Raw genomic sequence first — 26,198 nt, forward strand, 5'->3', positions numbered from 1 at the left:
AAGGCATTGGGCAATCGCAGCAGCTGGGAAGGGGACGTCCGTTACGCCCCGTTGTATAATGAAGAGCATTTGAATCTCACACATGCAGCACAATTTATGATCAGCAGCCGTTTATCATCCTGCCATTCACACTTCCTCTGAGCCACCCCCTTCTTGGCCTTGCACCATCAAACCTTTTCAATCGCTCCTGCTTTTCCAGCCTACTTCGATCCTTCCCAGTTGCCGTGCCCCTTTCTCTTGTTTGAAACCCAGCGACGTTTCTGACTTTACCCAGTTCTGATGAGAGGTCATCCATCTCAAACGTTGGGCAGGATTTTCCAGTCTCGCCTGCAGTAGGAGTTGTGGCATGCTGGGACAGGGGGGGAGGGGGGGGGGGGGTGCGGAGGGACTGGCGGAGGGAGGCCGAAATTCAGATTTTCCCCTCATTGGGAATTTATTCGGAAACTGGGCCCCTCCCCCCCCTCGGCTCTCGTGGGGGTCCAAAAGTGGGTCGAGTGTCCCACAGAACTATGTTAGCGCTGCCGCCTCACGGTGCCAGGGACCCGGCTTTGATTCCCAGCTTGGGTCGCTGTCTGTGTGGAGTCTGCACATTCTCCCCATGTCCGCGTGGGTTTCCTTCGGGCTCTCTGGTTTCCTCCCACAGTATGAAAGACGTGCATTGGCTGTGCTAAATTTTCCCTCAGTGTACCCGAACAGGCGCTGGAGTGTGGCGACTAAGGGATTTTCACAGTGATTGCATTCCAGTGTTACTTAGAAACATAGAAACTGCTCCGTCATTCATTTTGATCACGGCTGATCATCGAGTTCAATATCTTGATCCTAGCTTCCCCCCATATCCCTTGATCCCTTTAGCCTCAAGAGATATATCTAATTTCTTCTTGAAATCACACAATGTTTTGGCCTCAAAAGGTCAGAGGTGAGGTGAGAAAATAAACTTTAAACTTTACATTGTTTAAACTTTAAACAATTCCTGCCCAAATAAAGAAGGAGAAAGGAGTGGATGATTAATGAGCAAAGAGGAGCAGGATCTCTCGTCTTCAGCCGATCCCGACTCTCTGGTGGAATTCTGGAATTTCCCAGCTCCTTTGTGGTGGGGCCCACCACAGGAGATCAGGCCCCTCAGCCAAAAGTCTATCCCCTCTCGACAGGACCGGCCCACCCCAGCGGTGGACGGGGCTGGAAAATCTCATCTCCTAATCGCCAAAACAGAAAACTCTGCCTCGGACTAGTGGAGGCAAAGGTGGCTTGCCATTGGTCAGTGGCAGGATCTTCCAGTCCCGTTGAAGGCAATGGCTCGCCGGCTGTGTGTCTGGGAAATCTACCGTGGGGGAAGGGGGACGTACAGTGAACCCTGGCCTCAGTTGCTCTCTGCAGGCACTGCCTGACCTGTTAAACATTTCCAACGTTTTACTCATTTCTTGCAGAACAAATAGCAGCCTCATTCATAGAGAAGGAAAAGAAAGGATGCAAAATGTAATTTTTGGTATGATATTTTGCACCCTCTCCTTTCCTTCTCTATGTACGGTATGCTTTGCCTGTACAGCATGCAAGAAACAATACATTTCACCGTATACTAATACATGGGGTGGGATGGTGGTACAGTGGTTAGCACTGCTGCCCCACAGCACCAAGGACCCAGGTTCAATTCTGATCTTGGGTCACTGTCTGTGTGGAGTTTGTACATTCTCCCTGTGTCGGCGTGGGTTTCCTCTGGGTGCTCTGGTTTCCTCCCACAGTCCAAAGATGTGTGAGTTAGGTTGACTGGCCGTGCTAAATTGATTCTTAGTGTCAGGGGGATTAGCAGGGTAAATATGTGGGGTTACGGGGATAGGGCTTGGGTGGGATTGTTACTAGTGCAGGCTCGTTGGGCTGAATGGCCTGCTTCTGCACTGTAGAGATTCTATGTGACAATAATAAATCAAATTTTTCATCTCCTTTCTCCTTCTTTATTTGGAGACATCCAGTCTTGTCTTGGGCTCCGCAGTCACCAGTGCCCCCGATACCTCAGCCAACTGACTGTTCTTCAGCTGGGAGTCTGGAACGTGAGTGATTGCAGAATCCTGAACAGCCGCTGACAGCACACATCGCATCTTCCTTCCAGCTGGGATCCGTACATAGCCAATGACTTTTTCTTTCATCCTTCCCTTTCTCCCAGATATATGGAGACAAATCAACACAGAGAATTCCAACTACGTTTCACAGAACGCATAACAGCTGAAAGATCCCATGTAGAATTTTCTAAAGTGGTTCTGCTATTGTTATAAAGCAGAGGTGGAACACCCCCCCCCCACACCCTCTGAGAACTAACAGCCAAAGAGAAGTACCTCGCCTTATAATCTATAAAAAGTGTGTGTGAACTGGTGTGACCTGCTCTTCAGCAACTCCTAGTGGTTAAATACAAACTAAATCCCTGATAATCTCGCTAAAATCAACACATAACAATTTATTAACTAACAATGAGCAAATTAACTAAACTATCAACAAACCAAATCAACAAATAAATATCAACAAATAAATATCTTCCTATTCCTGAATAAAACAAGATACTAACAGCATGCTGTTCAAATAAATACAAGTCCTACTCATTAACAAAATAGAATTTAGTCACTCTCTAAATTACAACCAGGTTTTGTGTCTTCCGGAATATTCTGGGCTTTCTCCGTTGATTCTTCTGCCTGGGACTTCTTTCTTTTTTGGTACTTTTACTCTCTAGGTGGTGCTTTCTCTGAGACATTGATGAAGCTATGAGAGCCAACGATTGTCTCTCACAGAGACAGAGCTGAGAGCTATTAGTTCTGGCAGGTGACAATTGCTCTACTCTCTTTGTCCCAATGCCCCCTTCTTTTATACCCATCAATCTTCCCCACAATAGGATTGGTCCTAGGTTGTCAAAACCACCAGATCTAAATGCGATGGGTTTTTGGTATCTAAGTGCCTGATTCAACTTGATTGGCTGGATTCAAAAGCCTGTTGCCTTGGTAAAAACTGCCGCTTGGCCTTTTGATACAAATGTTTCAGTTTGGGCTCTCTGTGTACTTGCATTTAACAAACACCAAATTCTATCTTTCAATCTCCCAGTCTACTATCACTCTATCCAACTTCACAACACAATGCCAGGGCCTGGAGCAAAACTTGGTTCTGAAAAGGACGCAAGGAGGCTTCGAGGAGATTTGGACAGGTGAAGTGAACAAACAAGAACATGCCTGTTGGAATATAATGTGGAAAAACATGATATTATCCACTTTGGCAAGAACGGAAATGTAGAGTATTTCTTAAATGGGGAGTGATTGGGAAGTGTTGATGCCCAGGAGCACCTGGGTGTCCTTGTTCATGTGTCACTGAAAGCTAAGGTGCAACAAACAATTAGAAATGGCTTGTTGACCTTTATTGCAAAATGATTTGAATACAGGAATAAATAAATCTTATTGCAATTGTAGAGTCTTGCCCAGGCTACATCTTTTTTTCAATTTATTTACAGGATGTGGGTGTCTCTGGCTAGGCCAGTGTTTATTGCCCGTCTCTAGTTGCCCTGCAGAAGGGGTACTGTGTACAGTTTTAGTCTCCTTACCTAAGCAAGGGAGGAACTGCAATGAAGGTTCACCAGACTAATCCCTGGGGTTGTGGGATCACTCTATGAGAAGAGATTGAGGAGACTGGGGCTGCATTCTCTGAAATCTAGGAAGACTGAGGGGTGATTCATGGAAATGTACAGAATTCTTACAGGACTTAACAGCGTCGATGCAGAAAGTATGTTTCCCCTGGTTGGGGTAGGAAGGGTCTAGAATCAGGTGACACAGTCTCAGAACAAGAGGTAGGCCGTTTAGGATTTGAGGATGGTGCAGGAAGATGGTGTTGATGTAGATCAGCCATGATCTAGTTGAATGGCTAGGCAGACTCGAAGGGCCGAATGGCCTATTCCTGCCCCTATGTTCTTATGAGTCCTAAAGTAGTGAGGACACATCAATGCCCATTGGCAGGGTGGATCTCAGCAATGTGGATAACCCAACAAATTACAGATTGGAGTGTCGGGAGATTGTTTTGAAGGTCCAGTTGCATATCAACGTTGTTTCTATAGTACGTTCTGTGGCGTGGTGTGACCTTTTACAGTGATTGCTATGCGTAGAACAAATCTCTACCCTGTACCACAAAAACAGCTGCAGGAATTGCAAATACCAGATACAGCAAATCATTTGTTCTACATAATAAAATTACCAATTTGTTCCTTTCATAGAATCATAGCATCCCTACAGTGCAGGAGGTGGCCATTTGGCCCATCAAGCCTGCACCGGCAACAATCCCACCCAGGCCTTATCTCTGTAACCCCATTGATTCACCCTGACGCTATGGGGCAACTTATTGTGGCCAATCAGCCTAACCTGCATACTTTTGGACTGTGGGAGGAAACCGGAGCACCCAAAGGAAACCCACGCAGACACAGGAGGCCGGGATTGAACCTGGGTTCCTGGTGCTGTGAGGTAGCGGCGCTAACCACTGTGCCACCACGCTGCCCTTTCTTATGAATCTAATAAGATAACAACAAAAGAGAAGTAAAACTCTGGAGTCACTCTCTGATTGAGTAAAGTACCAAAGTGCTGCCACCAGTTAATTTCTCAAGCAAGCTTTGTCATGCCTGTGGCATATAGAAAACAAAATTCACAGGAATCAGAGATCACAGATTTCAGGCAATTGGAAAACGATCTGAGTGGGTAGGGGAGAAGCGAATTCTTTATACTGATGAGAAAAAGAGACATGCTGTCAAAGTTTTTCACCTTGCACTCATCAGGATAGCTCGCAGGAAATTACAAACCATAACAGAGGGATCAACAAATTAAGCTGCATGAGAAAAGAGTGCTGATTGGTTGGCGATAGGACTCTGATTGGTGAAGGTGTTGCCATGGTGAAGATGACATGGAACTGTTAACTGCTGGGCTTTTTTCGAATTCAAAGCAGGCACGGCATTTGGTCAGGGCATTGCCCTGGGGAATAATGCACTGCCTTAAAGAGCACTGGATGAGAATAAAAACTATTGCAGGGATATGGGGAAATTGGATCGTTCTTTCAGGGAGTTGCCACAGGCAGAATGGGCTGAATGGTCTCTTTCTGTGTTGTGGGATTCTGTAAACTATCTTGCTTGCATGCCTGGACACTCCTGCATCAGGGGAGCTTCACATCCAAGCCAGTCCTAGGTTCATCACATAGGTACCAGGCCATTACAACAGAGTTCTGCATAGGCTTTTTTCTCACTGGAATTTTTCTTATCCGTTTGTGAGACATGGGCATCTCTGGCTGGCCAGCAATTAATGCCCAGCTTTAGTTGCCCTTGAACGGGGTGGCTTGCTGGGCTATTTTAGACGGCAGCATTTCTGAGGGTCAACCATATTGCTGCATCACAGCAATGGGCTCGGACGAAGGGTCATCTGGACTCAAAATGTTGGCTCTGCTCTCTCTCCACAGATTCTGTCAGACCTGCTGAGATTTTCCAGCATTTTTCTGTATCACATGTAGGCCAGGCCAGGAAAGGACAGCGGACTTCCTTCCCGGAAGAACACTAGGGAACCAGGTGGGGTTTTTCCGACAATCGACAATGGTTTCACGGTCAACAGTAGATTCTTAATTCCAGAATTTTGTTTTTGAATTGGATTCAAATTCCACCGCCTGCTGTGGGGGGATTCGAACCTGGGTCGCCGAGATTCTGGGTAAATAGTCTAGCAATAATACCACTAGGCCAGAAGATGTGGATCTAGAGAGATGCCCAGATAATGACGGGAGCGGATCATTGTTTGTGGAACGGAAGCTCCCAGTGGCCCAGAATTCGAACAGCAACATCTTCTCCGCACACTAACTAGTTTGTCGGGAATCCAAATAAATTGTACGAGACAAAAGCTTACATCACGAACGAGAATTTAATAAACAGACTCTATCGCTTGTTCTGCCCCAGGGTGAAAGGCATGTTTACCATTATATTACATTATACTAATACAGACACATTTGATGAGTTCTTTTAAGTAAGAACAGTCCTCACAGTTTAATAAGCAGTAGATCATGGATGACTGGCCAGCCACACACTTCAACTGAAAAATAATTACACTGGCCACTTCCCATCTCTGCCCAATGTGAATTCTCTTTAATCTTCTCTCTTTAAAACTATTTTTTTTAATGACATTTTAAAAAAAGTCACTTATTCCCAAGTTAAAATGTACTTTCCGGCGAATACAAGGATGATGAGTCGTGCTGGAGAAGCTGCCCGAAATAGGCCAGAGCAGCAAGAGTTTCCATAGAAACCAAATCACAGCGGTCCATGTCCTTAGACCTGACAGGGCAAACCGCACAGTCCGTCTCCAGCAGCCTTCATCTGTTATCCCCGCTTATCCGAGTTCTTCTCAATAATCTGAACAAAAGAAACAAAATGGCGTTGTTTCCAGACTGTAAGAACAAAATTAATAGAGATTTAAAATAAAATTTAGAATAGCTACCACAAGGGCACAGCCTCACACAGGATAATAATTGGCTGGAATAATCCAATGGGCGAGGTAGCGTGGGCGTGAATGTTTGACTGTTTAAAACATAGATATTACACTGAGGATGCTACAGTAATGTAGGGGTAATCTCTGGGGCTATAGTAACGTAGGGGTAATCTCTGGGGCTATAGGGGTAATCTCTGGGGCTATAGTAACGTAGGGGTAATCTCTGGGGCTATAGTAACGTAGGGGTAATCTCTGGGGCTATAGTAACGTAGGGGTAATCTCTGGGGCTATAGTAACGTAGGGGTAATCTCTGGGGCTATAGGGGTAATCTCTGGGGCTATAGTAACGTAGGGGTAATCTCTGGGGCTATAGTAACGTAGGGGTAATCTCTGGGGCTATAGTAACGTAGGGGTAATCTCTGGGGCTATAGTAACGTAGGGGTAATCTCTGGGGCTACAGTAACGTAGGGGTAATCTCTGGGGCTATAGCAACGTAGGGGTAATCTCTGGGGCTATAGTAACGTAGGGGTAATCTCTGGGGCTATAGTAACGTAGGGGTAATCTCTGGGGCTATAGGGGTAATCTCTGGGGCTATAGTAACATAGGGGTAATCTCTGGGGCTATAGTAACGTAGGGGTAATCTCTGGGGCTATAGGGGTAATCTCTGGGGCTATAGTAACGTAGGGGTAATCTCTGGGGCTATAGTAACGTAGGGGTAATCTCTGGGGCTATAGTAACGTAGGGGTAATCTCTGGGGCAATAGTAACGTAGGGGTAATCTCTGGGGCTATAGTAACGTAGGGGTAATCTCTGGTGCTAGACTAATATAGGGATAATCGCTGGTGTTACCATAATATGGGGGAAATCACTGGTGTTACAGTAATATGGGGGTAATCTCTGGCGCGACTGTAATATGGGGGTAATCTCTGATGTTACAGTGCTATGGGGGTAATCTCTGGCGCTACTGTAATATGGGGGTAATCTCTGGTGTTACAGTGCTATGGGGGTAATGTCTGGTGTTACAGTAATACAGGGGTAATCTCTGGTGCTACTGTAATATGGGGGTAATACAATAATTATAATATTTATTATATTATCTAATATAATAATACTTACTGTATTATCTAATCTCTCGCCATTGCCTCTTGGCATTCACTAGCATTACCATCCCTGAACCACCACCCCCGCCCCCCCCCACTCCATCATCAACATCTTGGGGGTTATTATTGACCAGAAACAGAACAGTACTAGCCATATAAATACTGTGGCTATCAGAGCATATCAGAGGTTCAGAATCCTGTTGTGAGTTACTTAGCTCCTGACTCCCCAAACCCTCTCTGCTATCTACAAGGCAAAAGTCAGGAGTGTGATGGAACACTTGACTGGAAGAATGCAGCTCCAACAACACTCACCAAGCTCACACCATCCAGGACCAAGCAGCCCACTTAATTTGCACCCCATCCACAAACATTCACTTCCCCCATGACCGATGTATAGTGAAAGCTATGTGTACACCATCTACAAGTCACACCGCAGGAACTCACTAAGGCTCCTCAGACAGCACCTCCCAAACCCACAGCCACTAACATCTAGAAAGGCAAGTGCAGCAGCAGATACATGGGAACACCATCACCTGGAAGTTCTCCTCCAAGCCACTCGCCATCCTGACTTTGAAATATATCCCCTTTTCTTCACTGTTGCTGGGTCAAAATCCTGGGCCTACCTCTCTAACAGCACTGTGGGTGTAGTCAGACCACACGGACTGCAGCGGTTCAAGATGGCAGCTCACCACCAACTTTCTCAAGGGCAATAAATGTTGGCCTACCCAGCAATGCCCACATCATTTGAATGAATAAATTTAAAAAAACAGATGCATAAAGTTCCTTTTGTTTTAATGCTTATTACTGTTCAACAATAATAACTGTTTTGTTTGCCTTTTGCCATTGTTAAAGTGACATGGGTGAATATCTTTGTGTAACTATGGTTACCATTTGCTTTACTCTCCCCCTGCCATTCTCAGTTTCAACCTCAGCTACAGGCCTCATCCTCTGGATGCCAATGTTGCCAATCCAACAGGAATTGCCCCGATGTCTCCAGGGATGGAAACTTCCAGGGGAAAAATCCGAGGGGCGTTAAAAAAATTTTTGATTAAAATTCAAATCTTCCAACCCTCTTACATGTTGGATTTTAAACTATTAGCCAGGGAGAGAGAAGATGTTTGACTGGGTGAGGGTGGTTTTGAGGTGGGACATCATATGTTGAGTGGGAGTTGGTAAAACCTTCTCCCTCTGGCTCAGACCAAAGGTTTAGAACAACGAACAAAGAAAATTACAGCACAGGAACAGGTCCTCTGGCCCTCCAAGCCTGCACCGACCATGCTGCCCATCTGAATTAAAACCTCCTATCCTTTCGGGAACCTTATCCCTCTATTCATGCATTTGTCCAGATGCCCCTTAAAACTCACTATTGTATCTGCTTCCACTACCTCCCCAGGCTGTGAGTTCCAGGCACCCACCACCCTCTGTGTAAAAAAAACTTGCCTTGTACATCTCCTTTAAACCTTGCCCCTCGCACCTTAAACCTCTGCCCCCTTGGCTCTTCCACCCTGGGAAAAAAGTTTCTCCCAGCTGAGCGCAGACAAGGTGAGCACGTGCTTGTATTGTACTAAATTAATGTCCTTCGTGTGCTAAATTAATCTAGTGCTAAATTAGTGTCCTGCTTCTCTGCTGATTTCTCAGGCCTCCGTGCGGAGCGTGGCTCAAACCTTCTGCACTAATGCAGAAAGGGTCACGTCGCCATGGCAACAAGGCTCCCCGAACATCGGGGAGGGTGTCATGGTGATCCAGGCGACTGCAATCACATTATCGACCCAGCTCATCACAACTCATCCAGCCATTGGTTGAAGAGAGAAAAAAAAAAATCACACCTTGGCTAAAAATATCAAAACTGATTTGTCTGGATGATATTCAGACACTTGGCAACCAAAGCAACAGGTCTGATTTTCAGTCTGTGCTCAGTTTGCTGATCGCGAGGTAATTGGATTTCATCTTGAGAAGGAAAAATTCACAAGGTTGTGGGAAAAGAGGTGAGCGGGACTAATTAGTTCGCCTTCTCAAAGTGTTCGCACTGTCAACATGTGTTGAATTTGCCTCCTCTGTGCTGAGATATTGGATGATATTTATAGTCTTCTATCTTCTTTCATGGGACGTTGGTGTTGCCGGCAAGGCCAGCATTTGTTGTCTGTCCCTAAATGCCCTTGAACAAGGGCATGGTGGCACAGTGGTTAGCACTGCTGCCTCACAGTGTCAGGGACCTGGGTATGGTTCTCAACTTGGGTCACAGTCTGTGCATGTGCTTCCCCTGTGTCTGCGTGGGTTTCCTCCCACAGTCCAAAAGACATGCCAGTTAAGTGCATTAGCCATGCTAAATTCTCCCTCAGTGTACCCGAACAGGCACCAGAGTGTGGCAACCAGGGGATTTTCACATTAACTTCACTGCAGTATTTATGTCAGGCTATTTGTGACTAATAAATAAACTTTATCAAGCACATTGCTGTGGCTCTGGAGTCACATGTAGGCCAGACCAGGTACAGATGGCAGATTTCCTTCCGTAAAGGATATTGGTGAACCAGGGGGTTTTTACAACAATCGTGATAGTTGTGCATCACGGTCATCATTGAGATTGACTTTATAATACCAGATTCAGTAGCTGAATTTATATATCACCAGCAGCTTGGTGGGATTTGAACCCATGCCCTCACGGCCTCTGGATTACTAGTCCTGTGACATTGCCGTTACACCACCATCTTGACAGGGTCATTGGCCAGTTGATTCCCTTTGTGGTTTATGGTTACGTTGCAAAGTGTAACAGCTTTACCGTCTCTCTCTGGTCTCCGTGTGATCCGGTTGCTGTTCTTGGAAAAGCCGCAGATCCTCCTGCTGGTATCGGTTATCGAAGGAGCCCTCCCTGCCCCTGTAGGCCAACAGCTGGCCGGGATGGTCAGCACCGCGCTCCCGAAGGGACGGATTCGAAGGAGACAGAACAGTTTCACCGTTTTCCTGGTAACGAGAATAGTCGTTAAAATAAAAGACCGAAACCTCACCGGAGTTCATGACCGGTTTGCAAAGACGGGAAACAGTCATGGGGATACTGCCAGGGGGTGTCCAGGTGAGTATATCCCCCCCCCGGCTGGCACAGTGCCAGTACCATGCCGGTGGGGGTCCTCTCTCGGGGGAGCGCCATGGGAGGGGTTCCTCTTATCTGTGGTGGGGAAGGCTGATCCCTGAGGAGGGGGAGGCAGGGGAGAGTGTCCTTGAGATAGCGGCAGTGCTGGAGGAGCAGGAGAGGGGGAAAAGTGCCCCTGAAATTGTGGTGATGGTGAGGCACGAAGGGATGGGGGGTGTGGGGCACCTGGAGGAAACCCACGCAGACGTGGGGAGAACATGCAAACTCTGCACAGACAGTCACCCGAGATTGGAATAGAACCCAGGTCCCTGGAGTTGTGAGACAGCAATGCTCACCACTGTGCCACCATGCATGTACACATATACACACACACACACACACACACACACACACACACACACACACACACACACACACACAGTCCCTCAGTTACACTTCGGATAAAGTGAGTTGAATAGGCAGTGTGTCTCACCCTTATCATCGACTCCAAGATCTCCAGATGGATCACCAATGCTGCCAATTCAAGGTCCTCGCTGTAACTGTTCTTCAAAGGCACTGACCTGTAACCTGAGACAATGTGAAAGACCATGGTGAAAGAGTGAGCATTACAGGAGGAATAGTACAGGGGTGCGGGGGCTTCCGGGGACAGAAAGGGACAGGGCGTTGGGGAAGGGGGACATGAGGATAGGTAATGGAACTGGGGAATAAAACCTACTTGGGAAAGACCAGTGAAGCAACGCAAGGAGTTGGGGGAGAGGGGGGTGATTCTCCACTTCTGTTCTCATCAGGTGAGAGTGAAAAATCTTCCCAGATGTCCAAATCATGCTGAGCTAAAGGCGTAACATGATTGTCCCCCGCTTCCCAAAATTCACAGCAGCACAATGGTTCGCACTGCTGCCTCTCAGCGCCAGGGACCTGGGTTCGACTCCCGGCTTGGCTCATTATCTATGCAGAGTCTGCACGTTCTCCCCATGTCTGTGTGGGCTTCTTCTGGGTGCTTTGGTTTCCTCCTACAGTCCAAAGATGCGTGGGTTAGGTTGATTGGCCATGCTAAATTGCCCCAGAGTCTCAAGGAGTTTTACAGGATAAATACATGGGGTTACGGGAATAGGGCGTGGGTGGGATTGTTGTTGAGGCAGGCCCGATGGGCCAAATGGTCTCCTTCTGCACTGTAGGGATTCTAAGTCCAAATCACACTGATGTAAAGCGTGACATGACTGGGCCCCTGACATTCATTATAATGTGTTTACATATAATTATCAGGCCTCTACACTTAAATCATCTCCCTCTCCCCCATAAGGAAATCCATTCTCGAGGGCATGTGGGCAGATTTGTGTGAATTATGACTGATCTCCCATGGCATGTACCTGGTGGGTTGACCTCCCAGAGGAACTGAGGTGGGTCTACCATTGGGAGTGTGAGGTTGGGGGGCTTGGGGGGGCTACCCTGTGCCATTTCTTCTTCTTGGGTACCCAATGATATGGCAGAGAAAGTTGCTGTTGGTGCCAGTGGCTTCAACACTGCTTTTCTTGCCCGCTGCCAAACACAGGTCAAATTCTGCCCAAGGAGTGGATGGCAAAGGAGCACCAGTGACGGATGGTTAAAGGTGGGGGAAGGAACCAGCACAGAACCCAGAGAGGGAGAACATGGGGCGTGGGCCACCAAGCCATACAAGGGACGGCGACCAAACTAACACAAAGGGGACAGGTGGTTAAAAGCGGAGGGGGGTAAAACAGGACAAGGGACAGATGTGGAACGGGGAGAAGAGGACATTTTTCTTTGCTTTACCCGTCCTTATGGCTTTGACAGGGAAGGTGGCTTCTGCCAGGAAGTTCTGGTCGCTGAACACGTCCTCCTCATAGACAACAAATCGCAAGAAGCTGAACTCCGGGTTACTGATGTGGATGGAGAATGGCTTTGCCGTCCATGTGGGGTTTAACCCATTCACCGCTGAAATGGAAAAACAGAACGGGTCACTTTCAAGTGCTTTACACCAGGAGAAATCAGAGTTTTAGCAGCTGCGGGAAGCTGCGTTCACTGAACTTTGTACTTTCAGTCCCAGCCTCATGGGCCCTCCTGACCTGCCCAATTCTACCGTGGCCTTCGAGTTGCTGAGATTCACAGCTCTGGAATTCTCTCCCTAATTCCCTCTCCTTAAACCCTACCTCTTGGACCAAGCTCTTGTCATCAGGCCTAACATTTCCTGAGGTCACTCTTGTCAAATCCTGTTGCAATGCCTGTAGAAATTTTACTACCATTTAAAGGTGCTATAGAAATGCAAGTTGTTGTTGTTCACTCCTCTCACTGCACCGCCAAACTCAACAATGACAAGATTCACTCTGAATTCAGACTTTAAAGCAAAACTCCCCCTGCTTTCAAAGAACATTTCAACACAGGAACAGGCCCTTCGGTCTTCCAAGCCTGTGCTGATCAGATTGTCATAGAAACATAGAAGATAGGAGCAGGAGGAGGCCATTTGGCCCATTGAGCCTGCTCCACCATTCGTTATGATCATTGCTGATCGCCCAACTCAATAGCCTAATCCCGCTTTCTCCCCATAACCTTTAATCCCATTCGCCCCAAGTGCCATATCCAGCCGCCTCTTGAATACATTCAGTGTTTTGGCATCAACTATTTCCTGTGGTAATGAATTTCACAGACTCACCACGCTTTGGGTGAAGAAATGTCTCCTCACCTCCATCCTAAATGGTCTACCCTGAATCCTCAGACTGTGACCCTTGGTTCTGGACTCCCCTACCATCAGGAATACCCTCCCTGTATCTACCCTGTCTAGTCCTGTTAGAATTTTATAAGTCTCTATGAGATCCCCCCTCATTCATCTGAACTCCAGTGAAAACAATCCTAACCTAGTCAATCTCTCCTCATACATCAGTCCCGTGATTCCCAGAACCAGCCTGGTAAACCTTCTTGCATTCCCTCGAGAGCAAGAACATTCTTCCTCAGAAAAGGAGACCAAAACTGCATGCAATGGACCAAAGCTGCACACTATGTCCTGTCTAGTCCAACCACCCTCTATTCCCCATCTGTTCATGTGTCTATCCAGATAAGTCTTAAATGTCACTAATGAGTCTGCCTGAACCACCTCACTTGGCAATGCATTCCAGGCCACCACCTCTCACCTGCTAAATGAATTTAATGAACCTGTTGGGGTTTTTTTTAACAAGAATCAATAACGGTTTCATGTACACCATTGCTGGGTCTAGCTTTCAAATCCAGAATTATTAATTAATTGAAATTAAATTCCACCAACTCCCACAGTGGGATTTGAATTCATACTCTCAGAGCATTGGCCTGGACCTCTGGATTACTTGTCTGTTGACACTGCCACTCTCACACTGCCTCTCTGCACTCAACAAATGCTTCCTGTAACACTGGAGATATGGAGGGTGATTGGAAGGGCCAACACATGGTCTAACAAGCAACTGGAGGGGAACCATTTACACTGACAACCAATATAAAATTCTCAGTCGTGCTCGCAACGTGGCACATTTGCATGTACTGGAAGTTGCATATATTCATTAGCAGGGCCCTATTCTTTGCAGACAGAAAAGCAGGTACGCACATTGCACCTGTTTCTGCTAAACAGTATAGGTGACAGCCATTTGCTGACTCATTCCTATGGGCAATGTTTTGACCAATCAGCGTCAAACTGGTTTAAATTTCAAACAATGCTTGGCAGTTGTTAGTCATCATCACTGGTGCATTCTCCAAGGCAACGCCCCAACCAATTGCCAACCAATCAGCATTTTCGTCTCATTAGCTGTAAATTGTTGTTTTCCCCTTAGACTAGCATTCTTGCGAAATGCTCTGATAAGTGCAAAACAAGAAGCTTCGGCATGTCTTTCTTTTCAGCAGTATTCAAGTTCTGTGCCACTGAATGGCTTTTTATAGGAAGTTATACAATTCTTAGGAAGCCATTCAGCCCATCGAGTCTGCACCGACCACAATCCCACTCAGGCCCTATTCCCGTAACCCCACATTTTTACTCTGCTAATCCCTTGATACTAGGGTCAATTTAGCATGGCCAATCAACATAACCCACACACCTTTGGGCTATGGGAGGAAACAGGAGCCCCCGGAGGAAACCCGCGCAGACACAGGGAGAACATGCAGACTCCACACAGATAGTGAGTGACCTGAGGCCAGAATTGAACTCAGGTCCCTGGCGCTGTGAGGCAGCATTGCCAACCACTATGCCACCATGCCACCTCTGTGCCACCATTCCGTGGTGCTATCCACATTAGCAGCTACGCCACAGAGTAGCGAAAGAATTGAAATGGTGAATAGGTGACAACAATATCACTGGGCAAGTTAGCACAGTAACTGAGGTGAGGCCTTCACTGTCTTAAGATCAGAATTAAAGAAGGTGTTCTTACCAACAATCTCAGTCTTGTGTTTGCAGTTATCGTAGTCGGCTCCACAGACCTCCACCTCTACAAACGGAGAAGTAATGCCTCTGCCGTTCTTCGGCAAGTGACGAGCTCCCAAGACCTGGTGTAAACAATTTTAAGAGGAAGGAGGGAAACAGTTACCGCCTGTTGCATCTCCAGCGACTTGTGTGTTTTGTCAATACTGAGCTCCTGACTCTGATTTATCTCAAGTGTTAAGGGTACTCACTAACGATCATGGGGAGATTGGCACCGTGGCCAAGTGATGGGCACACATGTAAGGATCGCCACCTCTCGTCAAGTCCAAACCAGACAGGGGCAAAAGGTGGGATCGTCACAAGGTAAGTGATATGGTACCCCACTCACTTGCCACATGCTCCATCACCTTACGCAGTTGCACGGTTATCTTGAGGATTGTCACAAGATTCTAACTTTGCCCCCCACCAGCCTGCAATACATCTGAATCATAGAATCCCGACAGTGCAGAAGGAGGCCATTCGGCCCATTGAGTGTGCACCGACCTACGCAGGCCCTCATATTTACCCTGCTAATCTCCCTGATACTAAAGGTCAATTTAGCATGGCCAATTAACCCAATCCGCATGTGGGGGCAGCACAGTGGCACAGTGGTTAGCACTACTGCCTCACAGCAGCAGGGACCCGGGTTCAATTCCGGCCCTGGTCACTGCCTGCGTAGAGTTTGCACTTTCTCCCCATGTCTGCCTGGGTTTCCTCTGGGCGTTCCAATTTCCTCCCACAATTGAAAGATGTGAGGGGCTAGGTGGTTTGGCCTCATGCTAAATTGCCCCTCAGTGTCCAAAGATGTGCAGCTTCAGTGGATTGGTGGGGTAAATGCATGGTGTTACAGGGTTAGGGTCGATGTAGGTCAGTGCAGACTCAATGGGTCGATGTGTAGGGTTACAGGAATAGGACTGGTATAGCAATGTGGTCAGCGCAGACTCAATGGGCTGAATGGCCTCCTTCTCTACTGTAGGGATTCTATGATTCTGTGCGGGAGGACACCGGAGCACCCGGAGGAAACCCAGACAGATATGGGGAGAATGTGCAAATTCCACACAGACAGTGACCCAAAACCAGTATTGAACCCAGGTCCCTGGTCTGGTGAGGCAGCAGTGCTAACCACTGTGCCACCATGCCATCTACTGCAACTGGGTGGCATATCCATCGGCACAGGGGGGCCAGCTTCATTAGTCATGCTGCTGACATTCAGCATTCAACCCGCCATCCTCAAATCCTTCATCACGACCACACTACTGACATTCATGTAGCTAAACCAGAACCGCCTGTAAGTTAACACTGGCTACACTGCATCATTTTGCTCCTTCCTCACAGCATCCTAGCCTTTGCTTCAATCTCCCTTCCCTTGTCCCTGAACGATGCTTTAGGATTCATCACCAGAACCCCTTAGAATAAACAACAAAGAAAAATACTGCGCAGGAACAGGCCCTTTGGCCCTCCGAGCCCGTGCCGAACATGATGCCCTGACTAAACAAAAAAAACCTTATCCCCTTACGTGGTCCGTACCCCTTTATTCCCTCCCTATTCTTGTACCCATCCAGATGCCTCTTAAATGTTGCTGGTGTGCCTGCTTCCACCACCTCCCCTGGCAGCATGTTCCAGGCACCCACCACTCTCTGTGTGAAAACCTCCCCCACGGACATCTCCCTCAAACTTTCCCCCTCTGCTAACAGTCTCATTCTCCGCTGCTCTGAGGAAGAAAGTTCCACAGTCTCACCGCCCTCTGAGAGAAAACAATTCTCCTCATCTTTCTTAAACGGCAAACTCCTTATTTTTAAATTGTGTTCCCTCGTTTTATACCCTCCCACAAGGGGGAAGCAGCCTCACAGCATCCACCCTGTCAGGTCCCTTGGAGATTTTAGACGTTTTAATAAGACCATCTCACATTTTGCTAAACTCCACAGGGTACAAGTGCAGCCTATCCAATGTTGCCTCATAAGGTAACCTCCCTGTCCCAATTTTCAGTTGAGTGAACCTTCTCTGAACTGCTTTGAACACATTTATATCCTTGCTCGAATAAAGAGACCAAAACTAAAGTTAAAATTAATTTATTAGTCACAAGCAAGGCTTACGCTAAAACTGCAACGAAGTCACTGTGAAATCCCCCTAGTTGCCACACTTTGGCACTTGTTCGGTTCAATGCACCTAACCAGCACGTCTTTCAGACTGTGGGGGGAGACCAGAGCACCTGGAGGAAACCCACGCAGACACGGGGAGAACATGCAAACTCCACACAGACAGTGACCCGAGCCGGGAATCAAACCCAGGTTTCTGGCGCTACGAGGCAGTAGGGCTAACTACTGTGCTACCATGCTGCCTGTATCGAGTTTAATAGATAAACTTTATCTTTAACTCCTGCACTGTAGGGATTCTGTGAAATGACAACATTCCTAATATCTTGAAACACGACAATGCATTTGCAAAACCACCCCTCAGATCTGATAAAGCATGGCAGGAACTGGTCGTGTCTGATGTGCAAGGAAGCAGAATATTGGTGTTGACAATGTAACAGACCTGCAGCTGGATGATGAACGATTCCACTGGCCTCACCGAGTGCTTGTCAAAGGGGTCAAACTGCTCGTCCCTCATGAGGGCCGGCTGCAGGACATAGCCACACTTCCCATTCAACGTGAACAAGGACTGGTTCATTTGCATGGGTTTATCTGAGAGACGGAGATAAAACGCAAGGGATAACAACGGGGACAAGAGATCAAAGACAGACAGACAGTCTTACACCCACATCAGCAGTAACCAGGACACAGCTCATATCGGAACCAGGTTTATAACCAATTATCCAGCGTGAGACTCGAGTAAAAGATGGGATTCTGTGCCAGCGATAGCACCATGCACCCAACTATAGGTCTGCTGAGGAAGATAGAACAGAAGGGCTAATGTCCATTCCACCACAATCCCCACAGTGCAGAAGGAGGCTATTTGGCCCATCGAGTCTGCACCATCCACAGTTCCACCCAGGCCCTGTTCCTGTAGTCCTCACATACTTACCCTGCTAAACCCCTGGCACTAAGGGTCAATTTTAGCAAGGCCAATCCACCTAACCCACACAATCAAAGGGAGCTCCCACTAACAACACCTTGCAAGAAAATAAGGTGAATCAAAACTAAAGGTAGTACTGGAACGAGACATAAAGATATTGGAGGGTTAGGGTCATAAAGTCATAGAGGTTTACAGCATAGAAACAGGCCCTTTGGCCCAACTTGCCACGCCACCCTTTTTTTTTAAAACTCCTAAGCTAATCCCAATTGCCTGCATTTGGCCCATATCCCTCTATACACATCGTACCCATGTAACTATCTAAATGCTTTTTATAAGAAAAAATCGGACCCCCCTCTACTCCTACTTTTGGCAGCTTGTTTCAGACACTCACCACCCTCTGCGTGAAAAAATTGCCCCTCTGGACACTTTTGTATCTCTCCCATCTCACCTTAAACCTATGCCCTCTGGTTTTAGACTCCCCTACCTTTGGGAAAAGATACTATCTAGCTGATCTGTGCCCCTCATTATTTTATAGGCCTCTATAAGATCCCCTCAGCCTCCTAGGCTCCAGAGAAAAGGTCCAGAGATTGATCAATGGTAGTGGCCCGTGGAGTAGAGTTCCCATTTAAATCGTTGATAGCTGTGCGGAGTCCATGGCAAACTTTCAGGCAGGGTTATTGGGAAGATCTCAGCTTTCTTACATGAACCTTGTCATCTCTGCCCTCAATATCCTTTCTATTTAGTCATTCGTAGGACATGGACGTTGCTGGCTGGGTCAGCATTTATTGCCCATCCCTAGTTGCCCTTGGAGGGCAGTTGAGAGTCAACCACATTGCTGTGGCTCTGGAGTCACATGGCCAGAACAGGTAAGGGAGGCAGATTTCCTTCTGGTTCACTAAAGAACATTAGTGAATGGTTTCATGATCATCTGTAGATTCTTAATTCCAGATATTTTTTACTGAATTCAAATTTCACCCAGCTGCTGTGGTGGGATTTGAACGCAGGTCCTGAGGACATTAGCTGAGTTTCTGGATTAATAGTCTAGCGATAATACCACTAGGCCATCGCTTCCCCTACCTCATAGAATCATACAGTGCAGTTTTACAGTGCAGAACGAGGCTATTTGGTTATTGAATTTGCATTGACCACAATCCCACCCAGGCCGTATCCCTATAACCCCATGCATTTACCCTAGTTAGTCCCCCTGACACTCAGGGGCAATTCATCATGGTCAATCCACCTAACCTGCACATCTTTGGACTGTGGGAAGAAACCGGAGCTCCAGGAGGAAACCCACGGAGACACTGACCTTCTCTTCTGCATCATTGCTTGATGGTGACGTGGGACTGCATTGGGTGAGTGTGGTCATATCATAGAGAGTGCTCGATGAACTAAGATAGGTGAGATAGGGGTTGGTAGGGTCATCTCATTGGGTGGTGAGCAACGTTCTCTGAAAGCTTTGTGTGTGTGTGCACAGTTGTACAGCAACCCGGGGAGGAACCATCTAAGCTGCTCATAAGTTGTTCCATTTAAGGTTCCTTGTGTGCGTGGCCACACACTCAAATGCTGTGTGCAGTAAGAAAAATTCAGAGAGGATACTGGTTGGGAATCAAAGACTTACGAGATACTGAGTAGAATGTGTGTGAGAGTGAGTGAGGCGGGGTGGGGGGGGGTTGGTGAGTGAGTGGGGGGTAGCAGTGAATCTGTATAATAATGAGAACACAAGTAAAATAATGGAGGAAGTAACAGGTACCTGGGGTCTGGAAGTTCAGTGCCACCAGCTGGCTACCACAAAGCCACATGGGTAGGGGGTCATAGTTGGATGAGTCAAGACGTTGGCCTTTGGGGTAGATGCGACTTAGCTGCAGGCGGTTGTACTGCAGGAATTTCTTCCCCTTGACCCTGTTCACGTATTTCTCCGCCTTGGTTTCTGGGAACGATGACATATCCCGGTAGCAGGCCCGATCACTCCCAATCTCTGCATCGCAAAGAAACAAGAAGAAAGGTTACTGCCTCAACATTTTATGCAGACATTATCATAGAATCCCTTCCGTGCGGAAGGAGGTCATCGAGTCTGCACCAACTCCCAGACACAGCATCTTGCCTACGTCCACCACTCTCAGCCCTATCCCTGTAACCCCACGTATTTACCCTATAAACTCCCCTAACCTACACATTTTGGGACAGTAAGGGGCAATTTAGCATGGCCAATCCACCAAACCTGCACTTCCCGCTGCTTTGGGAAAGTAGTCAGCATAATCAAGGACACCACGCACCCTGGACATTCTCTTTTCGAGCTTCTTCCATCGGAAAAAAGATACAAAAGTCCAAGGAAGTGTACCAACCGATTTAAGAACAGCTTCTTCCCTGCTGCCATCAAACTTTTGAGCGGACCTACCTTACATTAAGTTGATCTTTCTCCACACCCTAGCTACAACTGTAACACTACATTCTGCACTCTCTCTTTTCCTTCTCTATGTATGGTATGCTTTGTCTGTATAGTGTGCAAAAAACAATACTTTTCACTGTATACCAATACATGTGACAATCAAATCAAATCTTTGGAGTGTGGGAGGAAACCGGAGCACCCGGAGGAAACCCACGAAGCCAGGGAGAGAATGTGTATACTCCACGCAGACAGTTATCCCTGGCGCTGTGAGGCAGCAGTCCTAACCACTGTGCTGCCCAATATTGCCTGTACCACTTACTCACTTGTTCTGCTATCACTCCCACAGTTCAGAAATCCATGCACCTTATCCATCTCTCGTTATCCAAATGTTTTACCCCGAAAGATTGTATGACGCTGGCAATGCTGTTGATTGATCCATGCTGATTATGTGACCAATGCCACGTTGTTGGAATGAACTGACAATCCCTTGAGAAGGAGTTCTGGAAAAACACACATCAGGAGCAGGCTGCTCTTTAGTTCGAGGCCTACCTGCCCTTTGCGCATCTCCTAGCCTGTGCATGCCATGACCAGTTCCATTGAATCATAGAATCCCTACAGTACAGAAGGAGGCCATTGATCGCGTCTGCACTGACCACAATCCCACCCAAGCCCTATTCCTGTACTCCTTATTCACCCTGCTAATCCCCCTCACACTCGGGTTTAGCAAGGACAATCAACCTCACCCGCACATCTTTAAAAGTCAGAAGTTTATTTATTAGTCACAAGTAGGCTTACAGCAGCACTGCAATGAAGTTATTGTGAAATTCCCAGAGTCGCCACACTTCAGCACCTGTTCGGGTCAATGCACCTAACCAGCACGTCTTTCAGACTGTGAGAGGAAACCGGAGCACCCAGAGGAAACCCATACAGACATGGGGAGAATGTGCAAACTCCACACAGACAGTGACCCATGCCAGGAATTAAACCCGGGTCCCCTGATGCTGTGAGGTAGCAGTGCTACCTCACAATGTGCCACTGCTTTGTTTCCAGGCTCCCAGCCTCATAAATATGATTCAACATCTTGCACTAGTTGTAGCTTTATAATGGCTACGAGGGTTCATTTGTTTCGTTTTACTCTCTGGCCCTTCTCAGATCTATAGCTACATTTTAATATCCTTACTGTCTCACACTCCAAACTAACTGGCTACGCTGGTTCCCATTGGATCTACACTTCAGATCCAGGTGGGAAATCTATTAATGGATTATAACCAAAAACAAAATAGATATTATCAAAATCTTGGAATTCAAACAAGTCTTCCTGCTGTCTCAATTTCTGCTGATATTTTACTGTGAATTTTAATCATTGTAAATTACTGTGTCAACAGCGTCCATTTACGGGTGGCACGGTGACACAGTAGTTAGCACCGCTGCCTCACAGCGCCTGGGACCCAGGTTCGATTCCCAGCTTCGGGTTACTGTCTGTGTGGCGTTTGCACGTTCTCCCTGTGCCTGCGTGGGTTTCCTCCAGATGCTCCAGTTTCCTCCCACATTCTGAAAGACGTGCTGGTTAGGTGCATTGACCTGAACAGCGCCAGACCGCAGCGACTAGGGGAATTTTGCAGTAACTTATTGCAGTGTTAACGTAAGCCTTACTTTTGACTAATAAAAAAACTTTCCTTTTACTTTTCACAGCGCCAGAGAGCCGGACTCAATTCTGACCTTGGCTGACTGTCTGTGTGGAATTTGCACGTTCTCCCTATGAAGCCCAAAAGATGTGCAGGTTAGGCGCATTGGCCATGCTAAGTTCTCCCTGAGTGTCCAAAGATGAGTAGGTTGGGTTGATTGGCCATGCTAAATTGCCCCTTATTGTCAGGGGGATTAGCAGGGTAAATATGCGGAGTTATGGGGATATGGGCCTAGGTTAGGTTGTTGTTGGTGCAGGCTAAATGGGCTGAATGGCTGCCTCCTGCAATGTTGGGATTCCACAATTCTATGATTTAAATTTCCTGTGTCAATGTCACCATGTAGTTGTGGATCTTAGCCACCAGGTGGCTCTGTGAGCAAGGTTACCCTCATCTATTCCTCAGCTCAGTCTCATCTGCCAATAAAAAGCTTTTAGTCAACGTTAAGCCCTGGGCGGCGATTGCTATTGTTGGGAGGGTGTGGGACAGATGGCTATCAACAACCACGACTCTGTTCTTAGTTAATGACCACAATCCTCACCTTCTGGCCAGAGCTCCCAGGGGCGGAGGGAGAGAGGGTGGAGGTTCTACAGGATAGTAAGCAGGAGCAGGGATCCCACTGTCTTCCCTTTCTCCCCAGCCTGGGGAGCTTAAACCAATGGTGAACAGCGCAACCACAGTTAAGGATGTGACCTAGAAACATTTTCATGTTTGTGGCTCAATTAGCACGTGGCGCAGAGATCCACCATAAGCTACAACTTTTTGATTGCCAGGTTATAACTCACAGAAAATGCTGGAAAATCTCAGCAGATCTGACAGCACCCGTGCAGAGGAGGCCATTCGGCCCATCGAGTCTGCACCCATCTCCGACGGAGCATCTTACCTAAATTCACCAACCCAGCTCGATCCTTGTAACCCCAAGCGTTTACATCGCAAATCCCCTAACCTACACATTTTGGAACAATAAAGGACAATTCTAGCACGGTCAGTCCACCTAAACTGCACTTCCCACTGCCTCAGAAAAGCAGCCAGCATAATCAAGGACCCCACGCACTCCGGACATTCTCTCTTCCACCTTCTTCTGCCGAGAGAAAGATACAAAAATCTGAGATCGCGTACCAACTGGCTTCTTCCCTGCTGCCATCAGACTTTTGCATAAACCAGAATCCCTATAGTGCAGAAGGAGGCCAGTCGGCCCATCGAGCAGTCACCGACAACAATCTCACCCAGGCCCTACTCCTGTAACCCTACGTATTTACCCTGACGCTGTGAGAGAGTTCAGCATGGCTAACGCGCCTAACCTGTACATCTTTGGAGTGCGGGAGGAAACCAGAGCACCCGGAGGAAACCCATGCAGACACGGGGAGAACATGAAGATTTCACACAAGTCAGGAACTGAACTTGGGTCCCTGATACCGCGAGGCAGCAGTGCTAACCTCTGTGCCGCTGTGCCATCCATTGTGCCACCATGCCGCCCACTGAGGGCAGTGGCCGAGGACAGCTTGGTCATGTTTCCCAGAGCAGAAATATTAGTGGTGGAGCGATTCTTGCACTGAACTAACTAATCCAGAATACCACCCATTCCAGTAATGCAGTTCACCCTTCGGTCTGTCCTGATTTGGGAGTGACTGACTTCCGTAAACCTTTGCCAAAACGAAGTGTGGTCCGCCAGCTCTCCCGCCCTCCCATTCCTCTACCCCACCCCCCGCCCCCAGACCCCCATCCACTCTGCCCACTGACAAGGCAGGGTTTCATGCCCAGATAGCCATGTGATTCGCCAGGAGGAGAGGGACTCTCCCCACGAAGGGGGCGTTAACAATGAAACCTAAACCAACAGATTGTCAGGATTTAAACAGGGGCACCGGCCAACGCTCAGGTAACCGATAACTAGCAGGATACTACTTGCTTTTCTAAAATCACTTACTTTCTTCATCAAAGGGGACAGGTCTGCAATACACAACCAGGTCAGAGAGTTCCAGAGCGATCTTCTTTCTACGCTCCATCATCTTCCCTTCTTCTTTCTAAGGAGTGAACGAAGTCCAAGTCAATAGCTTTCAAATAAGATTTCCCAATCTTTTATTGAACACACCGATTATCCATGAACTCTGCAACCTCATTAAATAGTGGGGCAGTTTTGGGGGGCGGGGGAGGAGGTGGGTCGTTTATTAATATTTCTCTACAGTTTCCCTGCACCTTCAAAGTTTCAGCTCTCTTTGGGCTACATTTTCAGTAACACCTGTTCTTGCAAGGATACAGTTTCAGTGACACTTTATTGGGGTTCAGTTACAATGATGCCTGTTCTTCTTAGAGTACAGTTTCTGTGATGCCTGTTCTTGTTGGGGTGCAATTTCTGTGCTGCCTGTTCTCACCAGGGCACAGTTCTGGGGGGTTACCTCTTCTTGCCAGAGTATAGGAACGTCTATCCTTAATGGGGTGAGTAGCTGGGACGATTAGCCGGAGCCTATTGTGCATTACCTGAATTGGAAGAGGCTGAGAAGGTGGAGCAGACATTAGCAGATCGGAACGTGTGTTCCAGTAAAATCCCCTGGCAACAGGCAGCATGGATCAGAAGACATGAAAGTCATTTCCTTCACATCTATTGAAATCGTCACACCGACCCAGAATGGGGAAAGCCATCTCTGAACGTGGAATCTCCATTACTAACTGCAAGGCTTTTATTTCCAAAAATATGAAAGAAGTTCTAGAATGGGTCACTAAAGGAGGTGACAGAAAGCAGAACATCGACTGTTTCCTTACCCTGGCGTCTGCTGTTTGTGCTGCTTCACGGATCTTGGTCACCCAGTCATTCAGATCTTCTATTGTCTCTGCTGCCAGGTCCATTGTCACAGGCGAGCGGTTGAACGAGATCCCATTTATTTTAAAAACATACGGACGGCTGCCTTTCCCATCGGGATGGACGGCTGAAACAAGATGGAAGGAGTCAATCGAATATCGGGGCTGCTTATTTAAATGGGGAGGCGATGGTGGACTGTTAATCCAGAAACTCAGCTAATGTTCTGGGGACTTGGGTTTGAATCCTGATGGTGGAATTTGAATTCACTAAAAAAAATCTGGAATTAAGCATCTACCGACGACCGTGAAATCATTCTCGGATAAACCAGCTGGCTCACCAATGTCCTTTAGGGAAGGAAATCTGCTGTCCTTACCCGGTCTGGCCTATGTGTAACTCCAGAGCCACAGCAATGTGGTTGACTCTCAGCTGCCCTCGGCAACTAGGGTTGGGCAATAAACGCTGGCCCAGCCAGTGACACCCATGTCCCATGAATGAATAAATAAATGGGAGTGGCTACGCCCCAATGTACAAGGCTGGAAGAAATCAACTACAGAAACAAATCTCACTGACAGCAATTCGCCAATATAAAAAAAACTGCCGTACTCATTGACATAGAAGTCGACCATTGAGGGCTTGGAAGAATCCCTCTAAAAACTGAGGTTGGCTCATACCTGAGCTTAAAAGTGAACTGCCAACGTGAGTGTGAGTGATTTGATTTGATTTATTATTGTCACATGTATTGGTATACAGTGAAAGTATTGTTTCTTGCGCACAATACAGACAAAGTACACTGTTCATGGAGAAGGAAAAGTTTATTTATTAGTCACAAATGGGCTTACATTAACAATGCAATGAAGTTACTGTGAACATCCCCTACTCCAATGCCTGTTGGGGTACACTGAGGGAGATTTTAGCATGACCACTGCATCGAACTAAGGAGAGGGTGCAGAATGTAGTTGTTACAGTCACAGCTAGGGTGGAGAGAAAGATCAACTTAATATGAGGTAGGTCCACTCAAAAGTCTGATGGCAGCAGGGAAGAAGCTGTTCTTGAGTTGGTTGGCACGTGATCTCAGACTTTTGCATTTTTTCCCGATGGAAGAAGGTGGAAGAGAGAATGTCCGGGGTGCGTGGGGTCCTTAATTATGCTGGTTGCTTTCCTGAGGTTGCTTTTCCTGAAGTGTAGACGGAGTCAATGGATGAGAGGCTGGTTTGTGTGACGGACTGGGCTTCATTCACGACCCTT

General features: G+C 47.3%; 1 protein-coding gene across 1 annotated transcript in view; it reads right to left on the minus strand.

Moving 5' to 3' along the window:
- Positions 1-5,894: 5,894 nt before the first annotated feature.
- The window catches only part of plcg1 (phospholipase C, gamma 1), a 136,127-nt gene continuing 115,823 nt past the window's right edge, over positions 5,895-26,198 (minus strand). Inside the window, exons 24-32 of the mRNA XM_080204689.1 lie at positions 24,917-25,080; positions 24,084-24,180; positions 19,842-20,066; positions 17,609-17,757; positions 15,045-15,159; positions 12,436-12,597; positions 11,120-11,214; positions 10,339-10,520; positions 5,895-6,388 (exon numbers count right to left, since the gene is read on the minus strand). Coding sequence (XP_080060815.1) covers positions 6,349-6,388; positions 10,339-10,520; positions 11,120-11,214; positions 12,436-12,597; positions 15,045-15,159; positions 17,609-17,757; positions 19,842-20,066; positions 24,084-24,180; positions 24,917-25,080 — 1,229 coding nt within the window. The 3' untranslated portion in view covers positions 5,895-6,348. The remainder of the gene's footprint in view (positions 6,389-10,338; positions 10,521-11,119; positions 11,215-12,435; positions 12,598-15,044; positions 15,160-17,608; positions 17,758-19,841; positions 20,067-24,083; positions 24,181-24,916; positions 25,081-26,198) is intronic.

This window comes from Carcharhinus amblyrhynchos, chromosome 16 (assembly GCF_965287045.1).
Source record: "Carcharhinus amblyrhynchos chromosome 16, sCarAmb.v2.hapA, whole genome shotgun sequence".
NCBI classification, from domain to species: Eukaryota; Metazoa; Chordata; class Chondrichthyes; order Carcharhiniformes; family Carcharhinidae; genus Carcharhinus; species Carcharhinus amblyrhynchos.